The following is a 13,366-nucleotide window of genomic DNA, read 5'->3' on the forward strand; positions in this document are numbered from 1 at the left end:
TGAGAAAGCAATTTAATGCTGGGACAAGATTCATTCATTGTAAAAGTCCCCAGACTATTCCCCAGTTGGTCTGTCAATTCTTAAGTCATTTCTTTCTCTTGGAAGTAACTTGGACACTTAAAAATATTAGATCCATGATTACATTTGAGTAGGGAACTACTGATAAGGAAATGATATTCTCTGATTTAGATTGTCAATTTCTCTGTAACCTATAATTTTAGAGAGTTACTGGGGAAGCACTAAAAAGTTAAATGATTTACCTGGGGACACATAGGCAAGAGATATTTGAAGTAAAGCTTGAGTCCATCCATGCCTTCCTGACTCCAAGGCCAACTCTCTCTATGTATTGCCTCTCCTTGGACATTATAAAAGATGTCCCAAAAATTTTAAGGCAGTTTTAAAGCTAAAAATGTTCATTTGTGCGGATAGTTCCTCAGTGATTCCTGTTCTCCCTATATTAATGGAATGTAAGATCCTTTAATACAAAAATTGGTTCTCTTAAGTATATTTCCCATTCCATTATAAATTTTGCTATCTGGAATCACTAATTCAAAACCACTAATTAAACCACAAAAGATTATGTCCTTTACATAGAAAGGAAATGCTACTATTCTTGCTCATAAGACTTTTTTCAATTATAAGGATAGGGGGAACTGAACTAGTCATCTGAATGATCAACAGAATACATTTTCAGAAATGCTGACTCACATTTGAGATGAAGTCTTGATGAGATGGGATTATTCCTTGAGGCAAACAAGGAAAGGCACTGATGTTGATCAGAGGACCTAGTCCTCTGGGGAGGTTGTGGTACTCCACCTTGCCATGTCCAGTCAGAAATCTGAGTTACTTCAAACTCCTAGGTTAAATTTTCCCTATAAATCTCTCCATAGTTTACTCCATCTTGGTTGAATCTCTTTTGAAATTATAGTCCACCACAACACTCTGCGCTTCATGATGTCTTTCTCCTCACCTCTCCCCCATGCCTTATGTTTTCTCTTCTCTCATTCCCCCACCGTGCCTCATGGTGTCTTTCTCCTTCTTATAGCTAACTAATTCTTTTAGGATTTAGCTTGCAGCTAAGGGCATATTCCAATCTTATGGGATGTTTCTTTCTCCTGGTTAAATGTTAGTGCCATTAGGAAACTTGTCTTTTTCCATTGTAAATTGTTATATTCACTCCCAACTCTATTTCATGTTTACCATTTCTGGTGTCTATTTTATCTCTTCATTTTGTCTGTAACCTTTTCTCCTAAATAAACCTACCGTTTTCCAAAGAGAATATCCATTGTGAATTCTTCACATGATAACTTCAACTTATGATACCTCTCAACATTTGGTGCTAAATCCCAAACACATCATTTGGAACTAGAAATTGATCTCCTAAATCACATCAGTCTGATTGTGGATCAAAATTTTCCTAGGGTTAGCCTCCTTAGTTATTTGGAACTAGAGACCATTCCTTTTGAGAAACAACATGGCATAATGGATGGGTCACTAGACTTAGAATCCACACCTGGATTTGTGTCTTCAGTTGGACACTTGCTATTTGTGTGATCTTGAGAAAGTTAATTAACCTCTCCTAAGTTTCTTCATTTGAAAGAAGGTTGAACTTTATAGCCTCTAAAATACCTTCCAGCTCCACATCCTGGCTCTTGTTGTCATCATGCTTTAGCCAACTGACTTTTCAGCTTTTTGATGTTCTCTTGCCACCAATTTGGCATTAGAAAAGAAATACTCAGTTTGGTAATACTTTTGGTGAAGGACTGAAGACTGAATAGAATATTAATATTCTTGGTGCATAAGCACTAAAGTGGAAGTCTTGAATTGCTACAAATAGCAGGGAATTCTGTTGACTGAACTAGATTAAACAGAATTGTGAAATGTTTAACAAAGTAAATAAAAATACAATAAAACATAAATGATATTAAAATTTGAGTTTTCTAAGTTTGTATGTTATCTTCAGGGATTTTTTTTTCTGAGTTCTAGACCAACAGGTTAACTCTAACCCTGAGTTGATGATTAAAATTAAGGCTTCTTTTAATCATTGCCTGTAATGCTTTGGTGTTTCATCATGAATAGCAAAATTTTTTTGGCACCTATTACACTGTAAACACTATAATAAGTGCTTAGGATATTGATGATTAGGTTAAATCATATTGCTTGTTCTCCATTTGGGTGACCTGAGCTGAGGTTTAAAGATCCTATCTTCCTAACTCTATCCACTAAAATTGGGATCAGCCCCTATCACTAGAGAGATAATCTGGACCTGAAGAGTCTTAAATCCCACTTTTTGTTTTTGCCTTAATGGTCAATTACCATGGGCAATTTTCTCATCTATATGGGGATAATAAGTCCTACCATATTTATCTGAAAGGGCTATTGTGAAGATTTCATTTAATCGTTAAAAAAATCATTGACTACCTCAGAATTTTAAAAGATGTGCACAGACAACTGAAATAGGAACAGATAAATGAAGGTTAGAATGATAATAATGTTAGGCACACCAAAGTCCTAAATGGATGTGAGACTTGCAGTGCAGTGAGGTTGAATGGAAATAAATATGGTCCCTGGTCCCTGGTTCCTATGTTCAAATCTAGTCTCTGGTTTGTACTGCATCTGAGATTTTGGCCAAGTAATTAAATCTCCTTAGGCCTAAGTTTCCTCATTTGTTTTACAATAGAATTGGGTTAGATTTCCTTGGAGGATATTTCTATTTCAGCTACAGCACAGAATGAGAATGTAAAGGGAGGCCTCTGTCCTCAAAACATGTAGCCAGTCTGCTTGGAAGAGGCTGGGGAGCTTGCTTCCAGAAAGTCATGATGTATAAAAGAAAGGACACTGCTTCCTCATTAGAGCATGTGAATACGTTTAAAACTGGTCTGGTTATCTATTAAGTGGGGAAAGGATGAACTTTTGATTTACTGCTGAGTCAGAACTGAGAGTACATTTAAAAGACACCAACTGAGCAAAGCATTTTTCTTAACTTTCCGCATTTGAGGCAGACTTGTGCTTAAGACTCTGCATGGAGAGAGGCCTTGGCCCTCCTCTTTCCCCACTTGAACCCTACCTGTGACCTCTGAATACAAGCCTCTCTTCTCCATCTCTGTTTGTATTAAAGGTGACTCTTGAGCTTTGGAAAGCCAGAAAAGCAAGCACTAAAAGCCTGGGAGATGGAATCCATGGTGGAATTTACCAGAGAGAGAGGGCTAAAGTTTCAAGCAACTTATTTTAATCAGAATAGATTGATTTTATAACTCAGAGGGATCTACAATAGTTCATCCATTGCCTAGGTTGGATCAGAAAAGGAACTTATTGGGGAAGAAAACTATAAAGAATCTGCCTTAAGTTTTTCATTTCTCAGAGGCAGAGGGTAGGTATCTCCCCAAGTGTTTGGGAGAGATTCTTTGTAATGGTTATTCGTGCTATATTTTTTTCAGTAATTTTCCCTTTGTAAAAGCTAATTGATATTCACTGGTTAAATGGCACTGGGGCACTGATCACTAGTGGTTAACATAGAATAGAATATATCATTTTGGAAACTCTAGCTAAGAGCATTAAGGAAGAATACTGACTTCTAAGAGAAAAATGTTGCCTAGTTTGGATACTATACTTGTCTATAAGTATGGGAGATGGGATAATAAGTCTCAGAGTTTATGGGGTTTATTAAGCTTTTTATTACATATATTTAAATTACTTTTGTATAAAAAGGAATTATAAAAATTGGAGAAAATAGGGATATTAAATAAAAGAGAGGAACACTGTTATGCTCAGGATAGGAAAATGATAAAGGAAGATAGACTCACTTTGCTTCTGATTTGTCTATCAAGGAGTCCAAACTTAAGACTGGGAGTTCAGAATCAAAATGCTGAAAAGGAAATTGAAACCCCACATAAAAGCTGAGACATTTAAGAAAAGGAAATATAGTATAATAGATTGGATTCAGGAAGATCTGTGTTCAAATTCAATTTACTAGCTGGGTAATTCTGGGTGAATCACTACCTCTTTTCAGGTCTCATTTCACATATTTGTAAAAATGGATTGGTTTGAATTGATTACCTCTAAGATTCCTTTTTGTTCTAAATCTTTGATCTACCAGGTCTCAATGTTTATAAAATCACCATACCCAGATTAAGGGCATTCCAAGGCAGTTAAAGAACTGACAGATGTGAGTCACTGATACTGAGATTTGAAAATCTAAATATGAGACTCCCTATAGGACTGGAGAAGAAGAAATGATTTGATTTTTAAAAAGAGAAAGATCTTGATTTGCATTCTTCTAAAATCCTAAAATCTCCAATTAAAGAAACTACTTGCAGAAGATGGTAGGAAAGAACATTAAAAGTCAGTGAAGCTCTTCACTTTCAACCCATAAATGGTTCACTGGGCAGAAGGAAATCACCAAAAACCTATGCAAAAAAAAATGAAACTGATGTGTCCAGGGTAGCAATTTCCAGTCCCAAATGATGTATTTGGAGTTTTGTTGGAATACATGGGAGCCACCTGACAGTAGCTGCTGGAGATCCAACCCAGAATAGATCTCCTCTTGTGAGAGGATGATACAAGGAGACTGAGAGGCAGTTGATGTTCTCTGACCTCTCTGACTGAGAGGCTGTTGCATTGTCTGACCTTTCTTCTCTTATCTCTGCCTCCAATTTATCTCATTCCCAGTCCGCAACACTTGTGTCAGCAAAGGCTGCCCTGCAATTCCTTCAGAAGCTATGATCCACAGCTGTGGAGGCTCTCAGAGAGTTGACCTGTCTCTTAATAGGGTTTAGCACCAAATGATGAGATTGATGTAGACATCAAATGTTGGGGTTTGGTCATGTGAAGAATTCACAATGTCTGTTTTCTTTGGTAAAAGGTAGGTTTATTTAGGAGAAGAGGTTATAGACAAAATGAAGAGAAATAATAGATACCATTGTAAATATGAAATTAAGTTGGGAGAGCATGTAGTTAGCAAGGAAAGTGGTTTTAACAATTAATAATGGAAAGAGTAAGTTCCCTAGTGGAATTCAAAATTAACTGGGAGAAAGGTACTTTATGAGGTAGGAATATACCCTTAACTGGCAGGCTAAATCCTAAAAGAGAGTTAGCACCCTGAAAGAGTTATAAGAAGGAGAAAGACACCATGAGATATGATGGGAGGATAAGAGAAAAGACATCATGAAGCATGTTGGGAGGATGAGAAGAAAGACACCCTGTGAGGTTGTGGGGGAAGGAGAGGAAAGACACCAAGTGGAATGGGGGAGAGGTAAGGGGAAAGACAAAATACCTTTGGGCCAAAGGATCTCAGCAAAGACAGCAAAAACAGTCATGGACAGATTTATAGGGGAAATTTAACCTCAAGGTTTGATATAACTTGGATTTCTGACTGGATATAGCCAAGTGGAACTACCAATGATCTCCACAGAGTGTAGGACAATAAGGTTGAATCAATCCCCATCAGTGCCTTTCCCTGATTGCCTCAGGGAGCAATTCCATCAATACTTGGTCTTTTTCCACCAAACCCATCTAGTTACTCAGGCCCTCATCGAAACCATACTTCAAAAAAATGAGCAAAGACATGCAGTCACCATGATGCTGAATTTTGAAATCTTCCTCTATGATTAAAAAATCTGCTCCCTCTTACAAAACTGGGCTATCACTGCAATAAGTCAAAATTTTTACTCTTTCTTGGTTGAGTCTCTATTCCACTCCCTTTAGTAATTGTTCAAATCTACTCTTCTCAAGTTCCAAGGTTCACCTCTGATTCTATTTTCTCAGCATATATCCTTACCTCCTACCTTACTGACAAAATTAAATCCATCCATCATGAGCTCCCTTATCTCTCTAATCAGCATTCAAACCTACTATTTTCTCTACATCTTCACTAGCTTTCTTCTTTTTTACTTTTATCTCTTTGTCAATGCCACTTGTATTGATGTGGTCAATATCACAATACCAATACTACTTATGGCTTTGATTCTATGCCTTCCATCTATCTCCTCCACTGTCAATCATCTTCTATCTTTCATCTTTGTTTGTTCTATTAGTTCTTTTCCAAGAGCCTGTAAACATGATCAGACCTACAAAGGGAAAAAAGGATGGAAGGGGTGAAGATAAGATGACCTCTAAGCTAAGTACGTCTTTTTGATAAAGGGGGAATTCAGAAATCAAGGAATTTACCTAATTAATAGTATAAGATATTAGAATCTCATTTTTGTGTAGCATTGTCAATTTTAGTTTAATAATAAAAGTAGTGAAATAAGAAAGATTATGTTCCTTTGTATCAAATATTAAAGAATGGTAGAATAAAAGATAAACTTAGTGATGTTAAGTGCAAATCCATCAACAAAATGTTCCTTTGTATCAAATATTAAAGAATGGTAGAATAAAAGATAAACTTAGTGATGTTAAGTGCAAATCCATCCAAAAAGGAATTATAAAGGAAGAGAATATATATATATGTGTGTGTGTGTGTGTGTGTGTGTATAATGATATATACATATATATGTATATTTCCAACCATATGGTAGCTACTATGTTCTAGGCATTGAACTAAGTATTTTTACAAGTATTTTACAATGCCTTTAGGCCTTTACAAGTATTATCTAATTTGCTTTTGTGAGACAGAAACTGCTATTTTCTTCAGTTTAAAGTTGAGGAGGTTGAGGAAACTGTGGCAAATAGATGTTAAATGGTTTTGCCTTAAGTCACATAGGTAGCAAATGTTTAAGACTGGATTTGAATTCAGGTCTTACTGATTCTGGACCAAGCTCTGTTGCCTCATATTACAAAACAGATGAAAAATTAGAATCTTGAGCAATATGTTGTTTATAGGAACACATTTAATGCAGAAAGTTTTGGAGAATTAAATGAAAGGTTGTACAAGATTTATCATACTACAGTTAAGTAAAACAGGAGCATACCTGATTATATTGGACAAAGCCAAATTCAAATCAGAAACTATTAAAAAAGCTATGCAAGGAATTCATATTATATTCCAAGGCACTTTTCAAAATGATAACATGTCAGTTTGAAGTATCTATGCATTTAGTAATCTTGCAGTGAGATTTATGAACAAAAAGTTCCAGGTGTTTCAAAGAGAAATAGCTAAAAAAAAATGAATGATCATAGAAACTTTCCCCAGTCAGCTCCAGTATTGGAATATGATAAAGGAATGAGCCACAATGATTCATGTTAGACTAATCTTACTTCCCTTTTTACAGTAGATACAACTTTTTAGTAAAGACATTTAACAATGTATGTCACTATTTTCTTATAGGAAAAATGGAAAAAATGTGGTCTGGATAATCTTATATTCAGGTGGATTTGGCCTTGGTTGATTTGATAAACCCAAAGGGTGAAAATAGTGATAAATGGGCTAATTTGAATCTGGAAAAGGTCTCTAATAGAGGTCCATGTATATGTTCTTAGCTCTATTTTGTTCAGTAGTTTTTACTAATGACAACTTTAGATGAAAGCAGAAGGCAGATATATTTATTATGATATATATCATGACATCAGATCCATACCTAAAATAACTCTCTCCTTAAAATATTCCCTACAAGTCATTGAACTACTTCTGTAGTCCACTTAGGGCTTATTCACTACCTCCTGAGGAAGCCCTTTTCAATTATAAAGAAGTTCTTTATATTGTTTTAAATTATTATTATTATTATTATTTTTTACAAATTCTATACATTACCCCCAATTTTACCCTCTGGGATCAAATACAATATAGCTAATTCTTCTATATGATGTCCTTTTTTTGATTTTTTAACAAAGTATAGCTTTTTATTTTTAAAATATATACATGGATAATTTTCCACATTCAACCTTTGTTCTAATTTTTTCCCTCTCTTCCCCTCATGTCCTCCCCCAATATGACATCCTTTAAAGTACTTCTAGGCAGTTCTCTCATTGGAGGAGATAGTCTTACCAAGTAGCCAGAGAATAGGCCGATAGGTCTAGTAGGTTTGATCCTGATGGCTATATTCCCTTCTGTCCCTGGGGAAAGGATATTGCCTTTCTCATCTATAATCTGGAAAAAGAGGAAAGTGGCAAGAGATGATTATTTAATAAATAAAATAACTTTAACTTTTAAGTGGGTAAAAGAGGGGTGAAGGGAGGGAGAAAATTTTAAATGGAAAATAAAATAAAATTGAATTAAAATGAAAAATATTTTGGAGAGGTCAGAGAAAAAATATACTTCACATCTTCTTTGATGTACTTTTTCATAAAACCAACTCCTGAACCTGCCTCCTACCTCCTCACCAGAATCTAGATCGTCTAGAATTCAACAATATTCTGTTTATAGGAAATATTTAATGGAGAAAGACTTAGTGAGTTTAAATTAAAAGGTTGTACCAAGATTTATTATATTACAGTTAACTCAAATAAAACAGGAGTGTCACTGATAGTGTCAAAGTTAAATTCAAACCAGAAACTGTTAAGAAAGATATGCAAGGGGATTGTATTAGTGGCAGCATGAGCCAAATCTGTGTCTGAGACTCTGAATTGGAGTCCCTCCATAAGCCCTGTCTTGTTATACTGGTTGCTTAAATAGGGTAATCATTTAAAAACCAGGGGAAAGAGTTAGAGAAATACTGAAGGGTGGGCCAATTTGTAAGTTTGTTGCTTTTTTCCCCCTGTTCTTCACATCTTTGCTATACTGGGGTATATAATAATTTTTGTAAAATCTACTTCTTTTGCTGTTGTTTTTGATAACAGAAGTTAATAGAATTGCTACTACAATTGATTTCTTGACTTTTCTTCCTACTCACCAAATTAAAATTTGGACAGATAAGTAACTGATGAATCAGAGAATATGGTAGGAAATTTTCCTATTCAGATCTTTTAAAACTTATTTTTTTAGTTTTAAACAGAATAGTGAGTATCATATACATTTTTGAGTTGGTTTCATAGCATAGAAGGTAGGGAACTGGACATGGAATAAGAAAGTCTAGGTTCAGATCTTTGTATAGCAGTTTCTTCATTTGTCAAATGAAGGGTTTTGACATGAAGACCTTTAAATTCCTTTCATATCTAAATCTGCAGTCCTATGATCCTTTCCTTGCAAGACTTCTGTAATTTATCTCAAAATCAGGTCAACTAGGTTCATAGAGAAATAAAATACACTTACCCAGTGGTAGTCTCCAAGATGTCAAGAAATTTTAGGATTTAGAGCAGAAAGAAACATTAGGGGTTTTGTAGTTCAACCTGTCAGTTTCCTCCATGATTTTAAGATGAGGAAACTGAGATCTAGAGAAGAAAAATTTGACTTTCCTGAAGTCATACAAGAGGTAAGTATCTAAGAAAGAATTTTAATCTAGGTTCTATGTGAATACAAAGCTGGTTTTCTTTATATATTATTGTGTGTCTTCCTATTAACAAGTCTTTTATTTTTTTAGTAATTATCTCACTTCAAATAAGTCTACATTGTCCAAGACCTAAAAGGGGTTTGAGTCATCTATTTCAATTCAATTCAACCCCAAAAATATTTATCTTCTACCACCATGTACTAAGACATTGTGGGAATATTGATAAAGAAGTTAAGGCATGGGTTTTACTTCCAGGAATCTTATAATTTTACTAGAAAGATAAGACAGAAGTACAACACAAGGAAAATACAACAAGAAATAAATAATGAAAATAAATGAAAATACAACATTCTTACCCCAAATATATGAAAGTCAAAGAAAGGAGAGATCAATGAATTCAGAATAATCTGAAGGAATTTAGACTAGAGCTGGGTCTTAAAGGATGGGTTAGGATTTAAATCAGCAAAATGGAAGAAAGGAAGGGCATGCCATGGTGGTACAGGAGGGAACAACCAAATCAAAGTATTTGCTATAAGAAGACCTGCCTGCCTGAAGTTGAAAATAATCCTGAAGTTGGAAAAAGGGTGGTCATGTTGGAGAACATCAGAGATTTGAGTGAAAACGCAGGATAGGATAGGTTATTGAGGTAACTTCCTGAAAGAAAGGTTATTGAGTTAATTTTCTAGATTGGAGGCCAGATTGAGCTAGAATCTAGTCTGGTGTATTGTGTTATAGCTTCTTGAACAAGGAAGTAGTATGATGAAATTGTCTAAGTGATGGGTAGGACAGATAAGAACCTGGAAGGAGAGAGGTTATTAATAATAATCCAAATGTAAACTGGTGCATGTACACTGCATTTTGGGGTAAATATATACTGGGGACATTTTGGGAACAATATGTAATTTTGTCAGAGTCTGGAACTCCCTGTATAGAAACTCCCCCAACATGAAATAGAAGTTCTAGGGAGTTCCCTGAAAGACATGCAGTTAAATTAGAATTCATTTCTGAATTCCTTGGGATCACCCTTTTCACATTGCCATCTCTTGCTTTGCAACTGCTGCTGAGCTATTCTTCAAACTGGACCTCTAGAGACCATGTGCTGGAGGAGCCAAGCTGTTTGGTTTGTCACATGTTGGAACCATATTTCTGCAACTTGAGTGTCTTATGCCTCACATATATACCCTCTTGGCCTGAGAATTGAAATAAAAACAACACTACTAACTGTTTCTGGAAAGGGCTTGCTAATTGTTGATTTTCACTTGCCTACATCAAGATTTCCCAGATGAAAACATTCTTCCTCGGATACTTCTCCTTTATGTGTTGTTTGCTCTGATTTGAAAATAAGCTAAATAGTCTTGAAGAATATGCACTATCTTGCTTTTGTATTTGTATATCCCAAACCTAGATGAATGTCTAATAAATAAATAAATAAATGTTTTTATTTTCATTCAGTCAGGGGGCTTGTTTCGGATACACAGGGCTTGTGGCAGAGATAGGATTGAAAAATTACTAAGGAAGAACTGAAATACCTTGATGGGATTTAGGGGAGAATAATTTCAAGACTAATTGTAAGTTTCTAAGGCTGGGTGATTGGAAGAGTAGTCATGGATAGTAATGGGGAACTTGGGAAGAATAACTGATTTGGAGAGGAATGATAAACTCATTTTTGAATAATGAAACTCTTCATTCAGAATTTGATATTCAACAAGCATTTATTATTCTTCTCCTATGCTTCAAGCACTGTTCTGGGTAGCTGGGAATACAAGAACAAAATCAGTGCCTGCTCTCAAGGAGCTTCCATTTTATTGGGAAGGAAGGCCTGTTCACATATTAATAAATATGACATATAAAAAAAGTTAATAGAAATAATTTCAGAGGGTGGGAGAAAAGTTCTGTAAAATGTGAGAGTTCTGCAAACTTGTCCAATACCATCCAAATAGTTGGTGTTAGATATGGGATTTGAATCTAGTCTTCTGATTCCAAATCCAACACTCTTTTATCTGAACTATGTTTCCTTTCTCCTCATTTCTTCATGGAATGTATTCTCTTCTCATTTTCAGTTCTGAATCTTTCAAAGTTTAGTTGTCCTCCCCCATAACTAGCTTTTATATTATGAAACCTTTCTAAAAGAATGGTTTTAAATGTATAAAATGAATTACATAGGATTACAAAGGAAAATAATTATATTGAAATAAAGTTATAAAAAATTCACATATCCCAGGGTAAGGAACAAGAAGAATGATAACCCCTTAGAGGAGGAATATATCTTTTCATTATTAATGCTTGATACAGTGCTTCATGCATAGTAGGCACTTGACATCTGTTCATGGAATAAAATGGAGAGACAGACCTGCATCTCAAAAGGTGGAATAGCTTTCCCCATGGAGCCTTTCTTGATCTTCATCCCCCTGGACACTGCACAAGTTAGTCCCTGGTAACCATAAAGAAACAAAATAAACAGATTTAATGGAAAGGATCCACTTGTATATACTGAAAATCTAAATAGTTAGTTCTCTCTCCATTACAAAATCAGAACAGTAGAAAATTAAAAAAAAAATTCTTCCCAGCACTAAATCATATGATGTATATCATTCCAAAACATTGTAGAATTTCTCATGGTCCACTTGTATTTTTTTTGCCTTTCCAGTTGTTTTTCTTTTTAGGATGCTTCTCCACCTCCTCCCTTCCCCCCATCCCACTGCTTCCTGCTCAGTCTCCTAACCTGTACTCCCTTCCTACTTCTTCAGTTGTTTTTTCAGTCATGTCTGACTCTTTCTGACCCCATTTGAAATTTTCTTGGCAAAATGGCTTGCCATTTCATTCTCCAGTTCATTTTATAGATGAGGAAATGTATGTAAAGGTTAAGAGACTCTCCTGGGATTATGCAACTATTAATTTTTTTTTAAATGCCTGAAATTGTACTCAAGAAAGTGAGACTTTCTGACTCTAGGCCCAGGGCTCTATCCACTGTGTCATCTAGTTGCCCTCCCTTCCCACTAGTCTTGACTTTTAACTAGTAATTGATTCTCCATAGAAAGGGTCAGAGAAAAAAAAAGCATACTAATCCTCAGGTATTAATAATTGAACTCTTCCTATATGAAATCAACTAAAATAAAAGAAATGAATATTTAATATCAGAGTCTTCCTCTGCTTCCTAATCTATAAATATGGGGGTAGGGTATGTAATTATTTTATCTCTACAGTTCACTTTGGCTCTAATAACTAGCATGAGATAGTGTTTTAAGATTTAAGAACAATATTCACTGTACATATTGTTACCTCATTTGATTCTAAGAACAATCCTAGGAATTAAGTGCTGTTATTTTCCTCATTTTAAAGATGAGGAAACTGAGACAAGTTAAATAACTTGCCCAGGGTCACAAAACTAGAAAGTATTTAAAGTAGGATTTAAGTTCAGGATTTCCTAGTTCTAAGTGCAGCACTCTGTTTTGTTATCTCATTGCTTGAAATCCTGAAATATCATTATAGGTTGGTGATGTAATCTGGGGGAAGGGCAGGACAGTGGGTTTCCTAGTGTTCTTCAACCAGATCATATGATGGAGATTAAACATTTATTTATTCATTTCATTTTATTTTTTAAAATTGGTTTTTATTTTAGAGAAAAGCTTAAGACTATCAAAAGGATTGATGGTTAATTGATCTTTTCAACAAGAATAACATGAAGTATATACATATATAATCAAGTGCCTTATTAAAAATTGGTAAAGCCAGGGTACCTAGTTGGTGCAGTGGATAGAGTACTATCCCTGAAGTTAAGAGGACCTGAGTTCAAATCTAGCTTCAGGCATTTAATACTTCCTAGTTGTGTGCTCCTGGGCAGGTCACTTAACCCCAATTGCCCCAATATTAAAAAAAAAATTAGTAAAGCCTGTCTATAGAATTTTCCTAATCTTAAAATTAATTTTTAATTTATTTAAAATTTTTTCTTTATTAAAGATTTTTATTTTCAAGACATATATATATATATATATAATTTTCAACATTCATCCTTGCAAAAACTTGCATTCCAAAATTTTTCCCTCTCTTCCTCCCACCTTCTCCTC

The 13,366-nt window shown here is 34.9% G+C and overlaps 1 protein-coding gene across 1 annotated transcript in view; it reads right to left on the minus strand.

The window, feature by feature from the left end:
* The window catches only part of LOC127564769 (acyl-coenzyme A synthetase ACSM1, mitochondrial-like), a 54,277-nt gene that overhangs the window by 12,389 nt on the left and 28,522 nt on the right, over positions 1-13,366 (minus strand). The window contains exons 8-9 of the mRNA XM_052001512.1: positions 11,653-11,733; positions 7,922-8,023 (exon numbers count right to left, since the gene is read on the minus strand). Coding sequence (XP_051857472.1) covers positions 7,922-8,023; positions 11,653-11,733 — 183 coding nt within the window. The remainder of the gene's footprint in view (positions 1-7,921; positions 8,024-11,652; positions 11,734-13,366) is intronic.

This window comes from Antechinus flavipes, chromosome 1 (genome assembly GCF_016432865.1).
Source record: "Antechinus flavipes isolate AdamAnt ecotype Samford, QLD, Australia chromosome 1, AdamAnt_v2, whole genome shotgun sequence".
NCBI classification, from domain to species: domain Eukaryota; kingdom Metazoa; phylum Chordata; class Mammalia; order Dasyuromorphia; family Dasyuridae; genus Antechinus; species Antechinus flavipes.